The sequence below is a fragment of the Lepisma saccharinum genome, chromosome 13 (assembly GCF_977018435.1).
Source record: "Lepisma saccharinum chromosome 13, izLepSacc3.1, whole genome shotgun sequence".
NCBI classification, from domain to species: Eukaryota; Metazoa; Arthropoda; class Insecta; order Zygentoma; family Lepismatidae; genus Lepisma; species Lepisma saccharinum.
The window spans coordinates 24,501,264-24,513,930 of record NC_139241.1 but is presented as its reverse complement, the minus strand read 5'-3'; the positions used below and the strand labels follow the sequence as shown (position 1 = coordinate 24,513,930).

The 12,667-nt window shown below is 35.5% G+C and overlaps 1 protein-coding gene across 1 annotated transcript in view; it reads left to right on the top strand.

The window, feature by feature from the left end:
• Positions 1–1,241, top strand: part of RpL7 (ribosomal protein L7) — a 52,659-nt gene extending 51,418 nt beyond the window's left edge. The window contains exon 7 of the mRNA XM_083133469.1: positions 1,059–1,241. Coding sequence (XP_082989595.1) covers positions 1,059–1,169 — 111 coding nt within the window. The 3' untranslated portion in view covers positions 1,170–1,241. The remainder of the gene's footprint in view (positions 1–1,058) is intronic.
• Positions 1,242–12,667: the final 11,426 nt, after the last annotated feature.

Sequence of the window (12,667 nt, the reverse complement as noted above, 5' to 3'; positions counted from 1 at the left end):
TGTTATGTCATTTAAATATTTAGTTCTTAAAAAGGTTCGAATGTCATTCCGAAATGCTAGCAAATAAAATAAGGGCAAACTACACATTATTGGAAAGTTCCATACTGTGTATGGAATGCAAAGTTGGCCTTGCGTTTTCTGCTTACTTTCAGTTATTTAACAGCAAATTTCTGTTTTTATTGTTAATGTATGTTTTCCACTTACATCTTAATTTCAATGTGCTGTACAGATTTGGATAAAGAAAAACATTTTACACAGATTCTCTTGTTTTTTAAGTCAACATCAGTTTCGCTATTCACGCCCATGCTATGTAGCTTGATGTTTAGGCTGGCGAGACAGCATTGCCAAATTTCATGATTCCGGCCTGTAATGAAGCAGACACAAAATGTTTGGGAATTCATGGGTCAGGCGAAAAGGAATTTTAAAGAAATCCTCATGAGTCGTTGCTTTCCTTGCTAGTAGGATGTTGTAGACATTTTTTTACAATCAGGCTTCAGCAGGAAGGTGTATGCCAAATAAGCATTTTATTTGTGGCTTGTCACACGAAGGTTTTTTTTTAACTTCCAAGCAAAGACAAATATGTAACAATCGAAACCCTCATGTGCTAGTGTGAGCCGTGGTAGCTCTTTCGTTACGGCATCTGACTACATTTTATCCCCGGTGGGGCAGAGCCGGGATTTTTTCCACCTGCTCAAGTGACTCCGCACCCACCCAGTGTCATATAAAGTGGGTACCTGGAGTAAATTCTGGGGCGTACATCACCCCCACCTTCAGCTGTGATCAAGAAAGTGTGGGGCCCGAACTTCACACCCGCTACATGCCTCCATGGCATGGTGCAAAGCACAGGGGACCACTTTACTTTTTTTACATGTGCTAGTTGTGCTAGTGTTGAAAATAATAATTTCATTTTCAGCGAAAGCTCCTGGTGGCAAGAAAATTGCATTTCGGGAATTTTTTTCTATTGAATCTGTGAATGTTTAACATCTTACATTAATATTTTCATGTTCAGGAGCAGTTTTTGAATTTAGAGTTAACGTTCTGTACTTTTTTTATTCCAGCTGAATACGCCAACAGGTGGTTTCCGTAAGAAGACAAACCATTTTGTGGAGGGAGGTGATTTTGGCAACCGTGAAGACCGAATTAACAAAATGCTAAGGGCAATGATATAAACGCATTTCCAGTGGAACATCTGAGCTGTTTGGAAATTGTTTGTAAATAAAGGTCTTCTGGAAAGGAGAGAATGTGTTGTTTACTTTTCCCTGAAATATTAACAATAGTACCAACATCATACTGTCATCAAAGACCTGTATTTTGGAGATTAATTCTACTACTTGTTTTCTGTATATACAGGGTGGCTACTCACCGTTAATTATGTGCGAATTCTATTAGAATTTTTCTCCCTAAACACGAAAAATTGCAACTTTTTAAAATCCAAATCCCATTGAATTTATACATATTAATTAATGCCCTGCGGCAAATTTTTCACATTTGAGCTTTTATTTTTATACAGGAAGAAAAAGAAAGCTGTGTGAAAATAAAACAGAATTATCTCAATCCGCTTACTTTGTTAGTTGTCCTTAGATAAAAGAATATTGCAAGATATCTGGATCTGGAAGTTACTTAGGTAAATTAGAGTTTGAAATTCTTTTACAATTAACAATTTTTCGTAGATTAATATATTCCATAACATTTGTGACTTGTGTTTGTAGATGTATTTCGAGTCTGAATATGTGAAATGGCAAGTGTAAACCCCGCACCTTAAATTAAATATTATATATATATATATATACAGTTTTAATTGAATTAGAATTGGTGCCAGTGGAAATGGTTGCACATTCTTTTATACTGCTGGCCAAGATTGAAGGCAGATACCAACAATTGAATTCTCTTACAATTGATGTATTTACTCACATGAACATTATGATCCACTAATACAATCAATATTAAAGATTCAATATGCAGTGAAACTTCGATTTTACATTTCTCAGGGGACCAAGCTGAAAAAAACTTAAAATCTGGAAATTTTATAACATTTTGCTGTGTGGGAACATCAAGGTTCAATGTGTATTGCGGGAAAGTGTAAAATTGGGGTTTCACTGTATCTGGTAAAAAGAAAGTTATGGTTGCCTACACTACATAAAATATATCATGGTGACAGATTTATTTCTGCCAATATTGTTTGTTTGTTCATACTGCAACTTAAATTTATATAGAACTTTTTGATACCAGTTTTGTGGTCAATTTTTCCATGTGGAAAATTATAAATATCATATTTACGTTTGTATAATGCACACACTGGTTTTTGATGGGGAAAAGCAACCATTTTTTCTCATATATAATGCGCAGTGCAATTCAGGCTCAATAAATGGCTTTCTTAGCTCTAGGTTGTAAAGCTGTTGCTAGGATGACCAAGAGAATATAGTCTTGTGTATGCAATGAATCCCCAACCCACATCACTTTTCTCTCTGTCTGCCATGTTTATCATTCCAAAGGTTTCACTTCTGTAACCACATTGTTTATTCTGTAGTAGAAGAAAGCGATATCAAAATTACATTATGGATTTGCAATGGTTGGAGGTTATTTTGTATTATTTCTCACCTGACAAATACCGCTGATATGCATCCCATATTGGAGGTGCATGCTCAAATTCAGCCAGAACAACACTGCTTTTCTCGGTGTTGCAAAATGGTCTGTTAAGCACTGAAAAATTGTGGGTTAAGCACTGAAAAATTGTGGGTTGAACCCCTTAATTTTTTTTTTTTTTAAATTATCGTTGCTCAAGAAACCCAACCTGATAATTTACTTTTGCACATGTTAATACTGTGGTACATAGTGAAAATTTATGTGGTTTCATTTTGTCTGTCCGAATCATTCCCACATTTTTGGGGTACAAGAATTTTGGAAAACAGATCATTCAATATTAACTTAACTTATTTGTTCAGTGTTACATTACTTCACTAATTTAATGCATTTTCCCAGTTATTTTCTCTTAAATTATGCCCCAAGTTGTAGCATTGTACGTTTCAATGTTTTTTTGTGGCATTAGACATAACCAAACTGTTTGCATGCACATACTAGACAATTTGCCAAATTTGGATTTTTCTATTGCTTCTAAACACCTACAGTCATTTTCAGTTGATTTGTAAAGATCGATGACTGTTATATAGTGAAATAGAGTATGTTTCCAATATTTTTAAAAATTATATCTGAGCCAGCTTATATTTTATTCTGTATTCTAGCACAATTGATGTTGTCCAGCTAGGGGGGAATCTAGCAAAGGAATTGTATTACACACATTGTAACCAATAAAGTGAATTCGGTTTTCATTTTTAACCACCCAGTAACTTGATGGCCTACTAGCTTTACTTCAATGGAAGCCATGAACTGGCTTCTATACTGACCACACTAAATCCCGGTGCAGGGAATTCCTTTAAGGCAGTTACCTGCTGTTGCAGGGTTTACCTTGGAAGGAACTTGTGGTCAAGCAACAACGGCAACCTTTGAATCCCTCCCCCATGAAGCAGCCACCAGGGAAACAGGATTTTGTCCAAACGTCTCTTCTGCCACAAGGGGGCTGGTTCTTATCACGGCCGTAATATAGGTTTAGGTTTCGATGTAAACATAAGGAGCTATTTAAAAGATCTGAATTTGTAAGTTCATGGGAGAGATCAGATTGTTATTTCATTTTGTGTCAATGTTATAGCTTTTAAATTAAAAGTGAAACTACATAAATCAATTGTTGAAATAATTTGTCATTTCCCAACTTGTCAGGAATGCCAACTGTCAATATGTGAACCTGATTTAAGCCAGTACTCATCCAAATAAATAGCCAACCTCCAGGTAGAGTAATGAGCACAGCAATGTTTACACCAGCTGTCGTGCTTTCAACTTGCAGCTTCAGCATGCAAGCATCTTTGTGAATGTGTCGTCTTCTTTCATATACCATACTGGTTTTATGTTACATAATTATCACTTAAGTTTGTGCATTATAATTCTCATGGACAGCTGTCACAAACTGTATTCCTTGTTTGTTGTTAGTCAATATTAGACATCTTGGAGGATATTTTTATTGACTATTGAAATTTGTTTAATATCCACTTGGTGTACAAATAGGCTAACGGGCAACACACCTACAGTTTAAATTGGTAACTGAACCACAATCTGCTTGCACCGGATATCGAACCCGGGATGGCAGGATGTTTTTAGCTGTTCCTTTCTTTACACATGGCAGGAAGAGTGGGACATGGTCACAGGGAAGAAGTTTCATGCTATTAAGGTTTATGGTGTTCCTCATCCTGTCCCTTGTGTTGAGAAGTCCTAACTCAACTGCGTATTAGACAGCTATCTCACCATGGTCACATGCTATAAGGGCTGGATCCTCCAATGTGTGATGTCATTTAAGTGTTAGGCATATTTTTGTTGACTGTGCCTACTTTGCTTTCTCGTACGTCCGTCCATGCCATGAAATTTCCGTACATGTACAGTCATGACCATATGTTTGGCAACACTGTGCTTTCACCATTCGGCCCCACCTCCTCCTCTGCCACTATGCGGGATCCTGCTCCACAGCTGGGACAGGGTATAAGTGCCAACTTGGGGATGGGGCAGACACACACTACGCCCCAAAATTCCTCAAGTAGTATTCACATTATACATAAAAAAATTGTCTATATCCCCCATCCCCAATATTTACATGAAATTGCTGCCTCGTGATATGTCCGCAGATTATCATATTTAAATAATAATAATAAATTACTGACGAAATCGATATTTAATAAAATTTAATACAAAAGGTAAATTTCTCATATCGGACAAACGGTTGAAATTTGCTAGTTCATTTAATTTGAATATTCGTACTTACGGAAATTTCACGGAAATAAGCTCTATTTGCGACATATTGAATAAGTTTTCTTAGTTTCGTTTTGCCTTCGGTAACATGCAAAATGGCAGTCACAGTTTCACTACCGCGCTCTGCATGCAGTGTTTCCACCCCACTGCACCCAAAAATACCTACGCAGCCCCACGAACCATTTCCAGTTAGGTAGGGTCACATTTAGGTTACAATAGTTAAAAATTGTTTTAGAAAAAATATGTGTAGCCCCACACACCATTCTCGCATATCCCCAGAAACCATTGACACAGCCCCACGGACCATTTGCGGTGACGTACTTCTTCAGTTACAAAAACACATGTTTGGAAACATTGACTGGGATTACATCATCACACACAGGCTACATCCACCTGGAACAAAATGGATGCAAGAGCTTTTGTGCATCAGTCACACATTTATATCGAAAAATAGATGATTTACCGGCAAAATTCAATGAAGGATGCGAGAAAACACTTCCCCGAACTTCCATAAGTATAAAGAAACTACAATCGGTAAGTAATTTCTCCTGTAAATTTGAAGAAATTCGTTCGTCCGATACGAGAAGTTTACACTTGGCAGATGTTCTTCAGGCACTAAGATATAACTGAAATATCCTAACTTTTTTTTTTTAAATCAGAAATGCAAACTAAGAGTCTTTAAATATAAGCTATATTATTGTTAATGAGCTTTTCTTTCTTTTCTAATTTCAAAATTTGAAGGATGTGAATTTCACAAACCATTGCATTGCGTAAGAGGAAAATATGAAAGGACACACACAAAATCTTGGTGCTTGGTAGAGGGGGGGGGGAGGGAGTTGCTAAAACACAATCCTGCCTATTGTGCCAAAATATCTAGCTACTTGCTAGCTCTTCAATACAATCAGTTTCATTATCAACAAATCTTAAAATTGTAGTTATTTGCTATGTGTGTGAAATATTTGGTACAACTATTTTGACTCGTTTAACATAGCAATTTTGACTTTGTTGCACATTAATTGTACAATCACAGACAGTTCTGGGTTATAACAATTCCATTAACTTCCAATGGAATCTTTTCAACCCAGAAGTATCCATGACTGTACCATATAAGTTTAAATTTTATAACTCGCATGATGACTGTGAATCTCATTTTATTTTATACGTCTGAAATGTTGTTGTAGTACCAAATATTTGATGCAGTGGTGTAACAAAATCGTCAGGCACGTGCCCTCAAGAAACAAATTGGGTCCCCTGTGTATAGTCATTTTCTTACAAAAAAAATTAAGTAATTGCTTTGAATGGCTGGTTGGGACTATGTTTACATTAATAATTACACAAATCTAGCCTCTACCTGTAAATTTTCAGAGATTACAACTTATCTTTCTTTGACGTGTGTGTTCAAAAGAAGAAAAGACAATAACTTACTTATCCCCTCCCCCTGTCCCTCTTAACAGAAACCTGACTTCTGGGCTGCGAATGATACTTTTACTTCACATCATCAATACATCTTGCCCTTTCACATGGAACAGTGAGAATACTGACTCCGCTTAGGTTTTAATTAGAGACAGTTCTGTCGTGACTGTTACTGGAAGAGTAAGGAACAAACAGAAGACGGTAGGTACAGAGAACACTGGACACTAGTGTAGAGTTATCCCAGAGAAGAAACTCTTGTCAAAGCACTCATGGATATTGCTGAGGTGATTTCAGATTTAAGCACATTCCTGAAACGAACGTTTTTAGGAAATTCGGAGGATACAATCATCTTCATTCAAAGGGCAATAGTTGCAGGATGGTAGGAAGAACTAATAATATTACCCATACCCCCCTTGAGTTGAAAACAAAGCAAGCATTTAAATACCTTACACCTTGCTCCCTGGTAGTTGGAGGTGCTTTATTGTTAACACATTAAAATCTGTGGGGAAGTGTAGAGTCAATCAAAAAGAAAAGAGAAGACAAATGACTTTGAATTCATGAAAAGAATAAATGGATAAAAATGTCCAGGCAAGTCGTGAATTTTTGCGTGATTGTTTCATATGAGAAATGAAAATATTTTTTACTATTTTTCGGCCCCCCTTGGACTTGGGCCTGTATGTTACAACACTGACTTGACGTATTCATTCTAATTATAACGTTAAACTAGAATTTTAAGCCAGATTAAAAAGAATGTTTTTATTTTATTGTCTACAAAAGTATACCTTTTCCACCTATTTTTCTCTCTTCTGTTTATTACATTTTTCATCTCAACCCCAAGGGATGCAAGGCCCTGGGTGGTCACCCACTTCGCCCACTCTTGCTACGCCACTGATAACAAAGCAACTTGAATAGTGCAGAAACTATTCTTCCCAGAAAAAAAAATGCAATAACTAACTATCCTACAGTGAGACTTTTAATTTTATCAATCAGGTTTCCTACTTTCTTCCCCCTGCAACAATACCCAAATTTAAGCATATTAAAGTATGTTTTTCATAGGGTTACCAGATAACTATGAGGGAAATGTAGGACACAGAGTCAAAATGTAGAACACAAAACATTCACAATAAATAATACACATTACTAGAACATGTTAGCAAATGTAAAATTACACCTTTTCAGTTTAAAGAATAATTAATTTCTAATATCTTAAAAACAAGATTCCAAAACTAAACTGTTAAACAATACACTTCTTACTATATGCGTTTTCAGTCGTATTTCTCTGAGGAGCCAATTTTTCGTAAAATTTCAGGCTTAGTCATAATGTACTTATAAAACTAACAACAATCAAATTCTTTGAAATTATACTGAACATGCACCAACCCCTTCACAGAATCTATAACAAATTGATTCCTCTCATCAGTCCACAAAAATACTCTTTCCTCATTTGCATTATGGCCTGGAATGGCAAACAAATATTCAGCAATTCTGAATGAAATAGCTTATTGCTATTAATATAACTCGCCCACTTTTCATGACTTGCCATTTTTTCAAGACTTGAAAGGTAGTGTCGAATGGTATGATGCAGCCCAAATTTAGCAGAGAAAGGGCAAGATCTAATGTAAAAGTGTCATTCGCTGGCCAGAAGTCAGCTTTCTGTTAAGCAAGGTGGTTTGATTTAAATCAAGATTTAAATTAGGGAATTCTATTTTAAAAAATCACTTATTGAAATCACTATAAATAAAATTACAGAATGATGTACACAAGAAATTTGTAGATATCAGAATCACTTCTTGTTATTTAGATTGATTTGGTGTTTTAAGTCCAGTTTATGCACAGTAAGGCTAATTGGAACTGGACCTACAGTTTAACGTGGAATCCAAACCACTATATGCCTCCACCGAGAATTGAACCAGGGACCCCTTGATTACAAGGCGCTCTCACTTCTCATGAAAGTATATTAATCTCCTAATCATTTAATGGTGTTTATTATGCTCTAAGAAAGGAAACACTATATGTACTGATGGGGTGAAGCTCATATGAAAGTAAATGTAATATGTTTCTCTTGATTTAAAATTCAATAATTTTTATAAGCAAAAATAGCACATTTTTTAAATAGAATAATATACAAAATACTAATCATGTTAAACCGTAAAAAATGTAATTTTCATTAAACTGTAAATAAATATGGCATCTGATATTTAGCTATCATTAAAAACTATAAAATTTGACTACAATGACTGTAAAAATTATTTTAAGTTAAAATTATAAAGTAATCCAGCATTTATTATTTTCACTGTAAGAAAATTTACTGAAATTATAATAGTTTCATTAACACACTCAACAAACATTTTCATATTAGGTTCATTATGTTCAGCTCCAGAAACAGAGAAATGCATATTTACATGTAATTTGTTATTTGCTTTAATCAAACTGTTCAAATATTTTACAGGGCCATTTATCAGAAAAAGCCTTTCTATATAAAAAATATGTCTATTTGAATGGTGCCAAAAAAAGATCAATTTAAATAAAAAATATCAAAAATTATAAATAAAAGTCATTATTTTTATCCACCCAGCTGTTAAGAGGGGCAGGGGAGGGGATAAGTAAGTATTTATATTTTCTTCTTTTGAATACATAAATGTCAAAGAAAGATATGTTGTAATATGTGAAAATTCAGAGGTACAGCATCGATTTGTATAATTATTAATGTAAGTGTAGCCACAACCAGCCATTCTTAAGTAATTACAAAAATTTTCTGGAAGAATCTGACTGTACTTGAGGGACCCAAATTTGTTTCTTGCGGATGCGTACTTTACAATTTTGTTATGCCACTGCGTCAAATATTTAAAATTACAAGAACATTAAGATGTAACAACAAAATGAGATTCATAATTATTATTATCAAATCTAAGTCCTAAAATTCGCAGTTAAGAATATTTCAATTGTCTTACTGCCTAAAGAACATCTTAAAAAATGTACTATTACTACTACTTTGGTTAACGAAAATTCCAGCAGGGTCTTACTGTAGCTCTGACAAGTGTAAATTTCTCTGTCGCGTACTATTAAATATAATTTTCATCATATATTAATTATTATTATTATTAAAGGCTATTATATAAATATGATAATTTGCTGAGGTTTCCTTGATGACTGTGTATCGATTCACATTGATATTTCAAACTTAAAGAATGGATGGGACCTTGCATTCTAATCTCGCGATATGTTGCTACGCCACTGTTCCTAAGATTTTATAACTTCTCATTTTATAACTCATTATTATGTCAAATCAACTACCACATATTTCACAAATTTGTTTCGAAGGTTTGAAATAGGTTTGTGTGTCTTGTTCATGTTATGTCACTTTTCTGGTCTTGAAATCGTAAATCTTCTCTCGGTTTCATTTTTACGTTGTTTGTTTGTTTGTTAAAATGTGAAAGTGTCATTGCCTGCTATTTGCACCCGTATGAAGATACAAGCTAAAAAATATATTTTGCATCGTATTACGAGTTGTGGCGATTGGATTCCAAAACGGGGGGGGGGGGGGCAAGGTGCCAAAACTGGGGGGGGGCATAGACATTATATTTCGCTTTGTAGATAAGGTTTAACATAATGTTGGGGCAAAAGCGGCGAAAAGTGGGGAGGGCAACTGCCCCCCTTCGCCTCCCTTAATTGCTGTCACTGCATATTACTCAATGCGGTCTGTAGAACTAGATAACTAGCAACAACATGAGAGAACGATGATTTGTTGAAAGAGATGACAATATTCAAAAACCTTTTATAATGCAAATTCTGATTTCATGTTCCATTTTATGGAGCATCATGCCTTAGTGTTCAGGGGGCAACTAATTTGGATATTGAATTTGCACAATAAGGCTAATCGGGACTGGACCTATAGTTTAAAGTGGGATCTGAACCACCATGTGCCTCCACCAGGTATCGACCCCAGGACCCCTTGATTACAAGGTGACGACACTACCACTGCACCATAGGGGAGCACCCCCCAAAAAATAATAATAATGTAGAACAACCACCAGTCACACAAATAGCAAAATATTTGTGATGTTACTTTTTGCGAAACTTGGTTCGTATTCCTTTACAGGTGTCAGCAGTGGCGTGGCCGAGAATGTGCAGTCCCCCCCCTCCTTTTTTGCCACTTTTTCACCATCCTAACCTCATGTACCAAGGGAAATTACTCTCCTTGCCCACACCACTTTTGAACCTTGGCCCCCTAGTTTTGGAAGCCAATCGCTGCCACTGGGTGTGAGTGATACAAATGTTTTCTACCAAGGAATAAATGTCTGCAATTTCAAATTGATAGAAGTGATGAACATTTTAAGTGCTCCTTGACCAGTTTAGACTCTAAAAGTTGGCAACGGTGACTGCGTGACTCATGTATCTGGAGTCCGTGCAATACCAGAATGAGAGTTCGCTGAAAATAAGCAAGCTTCGTCTTGCAAGGCCTTCCAGTTACCCGTGGGCTTTCGATGCTTGACAGGTCAAAACTCAGGTCTATAATTTTACTTGCCCACTGGCGGGCCTAGTAAGCGATTCTGGCAGATGTGCAGCTCTCTGTATACATCCTCCAAAATATGTGGCTGCTATGAAAATAGCATTTTCCATGGTCAAAACATTAGTAACCCCCAATTTGGTCCCCAACGCTCCCCAAACATGCACTATATTTCAAAACATTTATTGTCAATTTATAGCTTAAGTGATGCCCTAAAATTATTGAAAGAGTCTCTTTTCTTAATCTCAAAAATGTAGTTTAGGCATTTGAAAGTATCATCAGAATTTGGAATCTACCTCAGCATATGAAAAATCAATTTTTTATCTACAATCTTGAAATGCTTTGAACAAATACATACCGGAGACACCTATCAATGATTTATTTTGCAATTTTTTACATTGCTAACGTACTCTTCTGCATTGCGGAACATTTCTTTAGGTGAAATAATGAATTTATAACGATAATAATTACTATTTCTTACATTAACGAGTACTTACTGTTGTTCCTTATTTCCCACAAACCATCCACGGGTACCCCCAAAAAACATTGACATTAGCCCAAAAATTCCCGATAGCCCCATGAACCATCATGGGGATGAGGTATGCCTACTAGGTTAGGTTAGGCCTGTTAGGTTAGGTTCCATTAGCACTCCTTTCATTAAGTTTAGCATATACGGACAACATCATGGCGGCAGCAGCAATAGTGCATCGGAAATAGATTTTCGTAGAAAACCACAAAATGAATCAAAACTACATTCCCGAACATCAACAACACTACAGAAAATGATTTGCGTAAGTACTTTCTCCTGTAAATTTGAAGAAATCCGTCTCCGGTATAGTAAAGTGTTACCAAACTTAAAGCTCAAGTGATGCCATAACATTGCTGAGACTTGTGTTTCTTAATCTACGAAAATGTAACCTAGTCAAATATGAGCATAATTTAAAGCTCTCAAAAGGCATGTTAAACCAGTCTGTCATCTACTATCTTGAAGCATGATGACTAATTCTTCTCAAATACAATGTGAGACCAATCCTTCATGTTATCTTGCAACTATAAAAATTGTAACTCAATAGCTTTATCGGAAATACAAGGTTTGTGATTTTACCACCACTCCTCTCCTAAGCTATGAAATATTATTTGAAAAGTTTGACTGCAAAATTGCGCACCAATGAAATCTTTAAAATGACTCAGTTTAATTCCGTTTTCTCCGAAAATGTAGGACATAACATAGAGCCTGCAATATGGGGAAAATCAGTTTTCCATCCACCATCTTGAAACACATTGTCCTATTTTGCTCAAGTTTTCTAGCTTCAGAAATAATTTTACCTAAATGATTCTAAATTTACAACAGTTATCATGTCCACTAAATAGATGACTTATTATCGCTCTCTGCCCATCCACCCTAACTTATGTTCCTCCTAAATCATTCATCATATTTTGATAATTTTATTGTCAAATATAGTATAAGTACATAATGCTCCTGTAAGTTGCATGCACAAAGGTCAAAACTATAGCCTATTCAAAGGTTTGAAAACGTCAAAAATTATCAAAATATGTAAGTATACACATACACTGTATTTACTTGAGTACCCTACACCCTGAAAACAAGTAAGAAAAGAACTGGAATTCTGGTAGATCGTAAAGGTGCATGAATTAATGGGTATAAAGCTCCTAACCAGACATAAATCACATTTATCTTGCTTAGGCAAGCAACTCATTATAATGAGAAAAATTATTTAAAGAGTGTTCCCATATAATTATGCCACAATTAACGACATTTTAATAAAATGTACTCAATTCTCCCTTGTAATGTGTAATCATGCAAATTTTTATTGTATAAATTGATCTTCACAGTTGAAACTATGATGTGCCACTATTGTTTCCCCCACATAAGGAAGT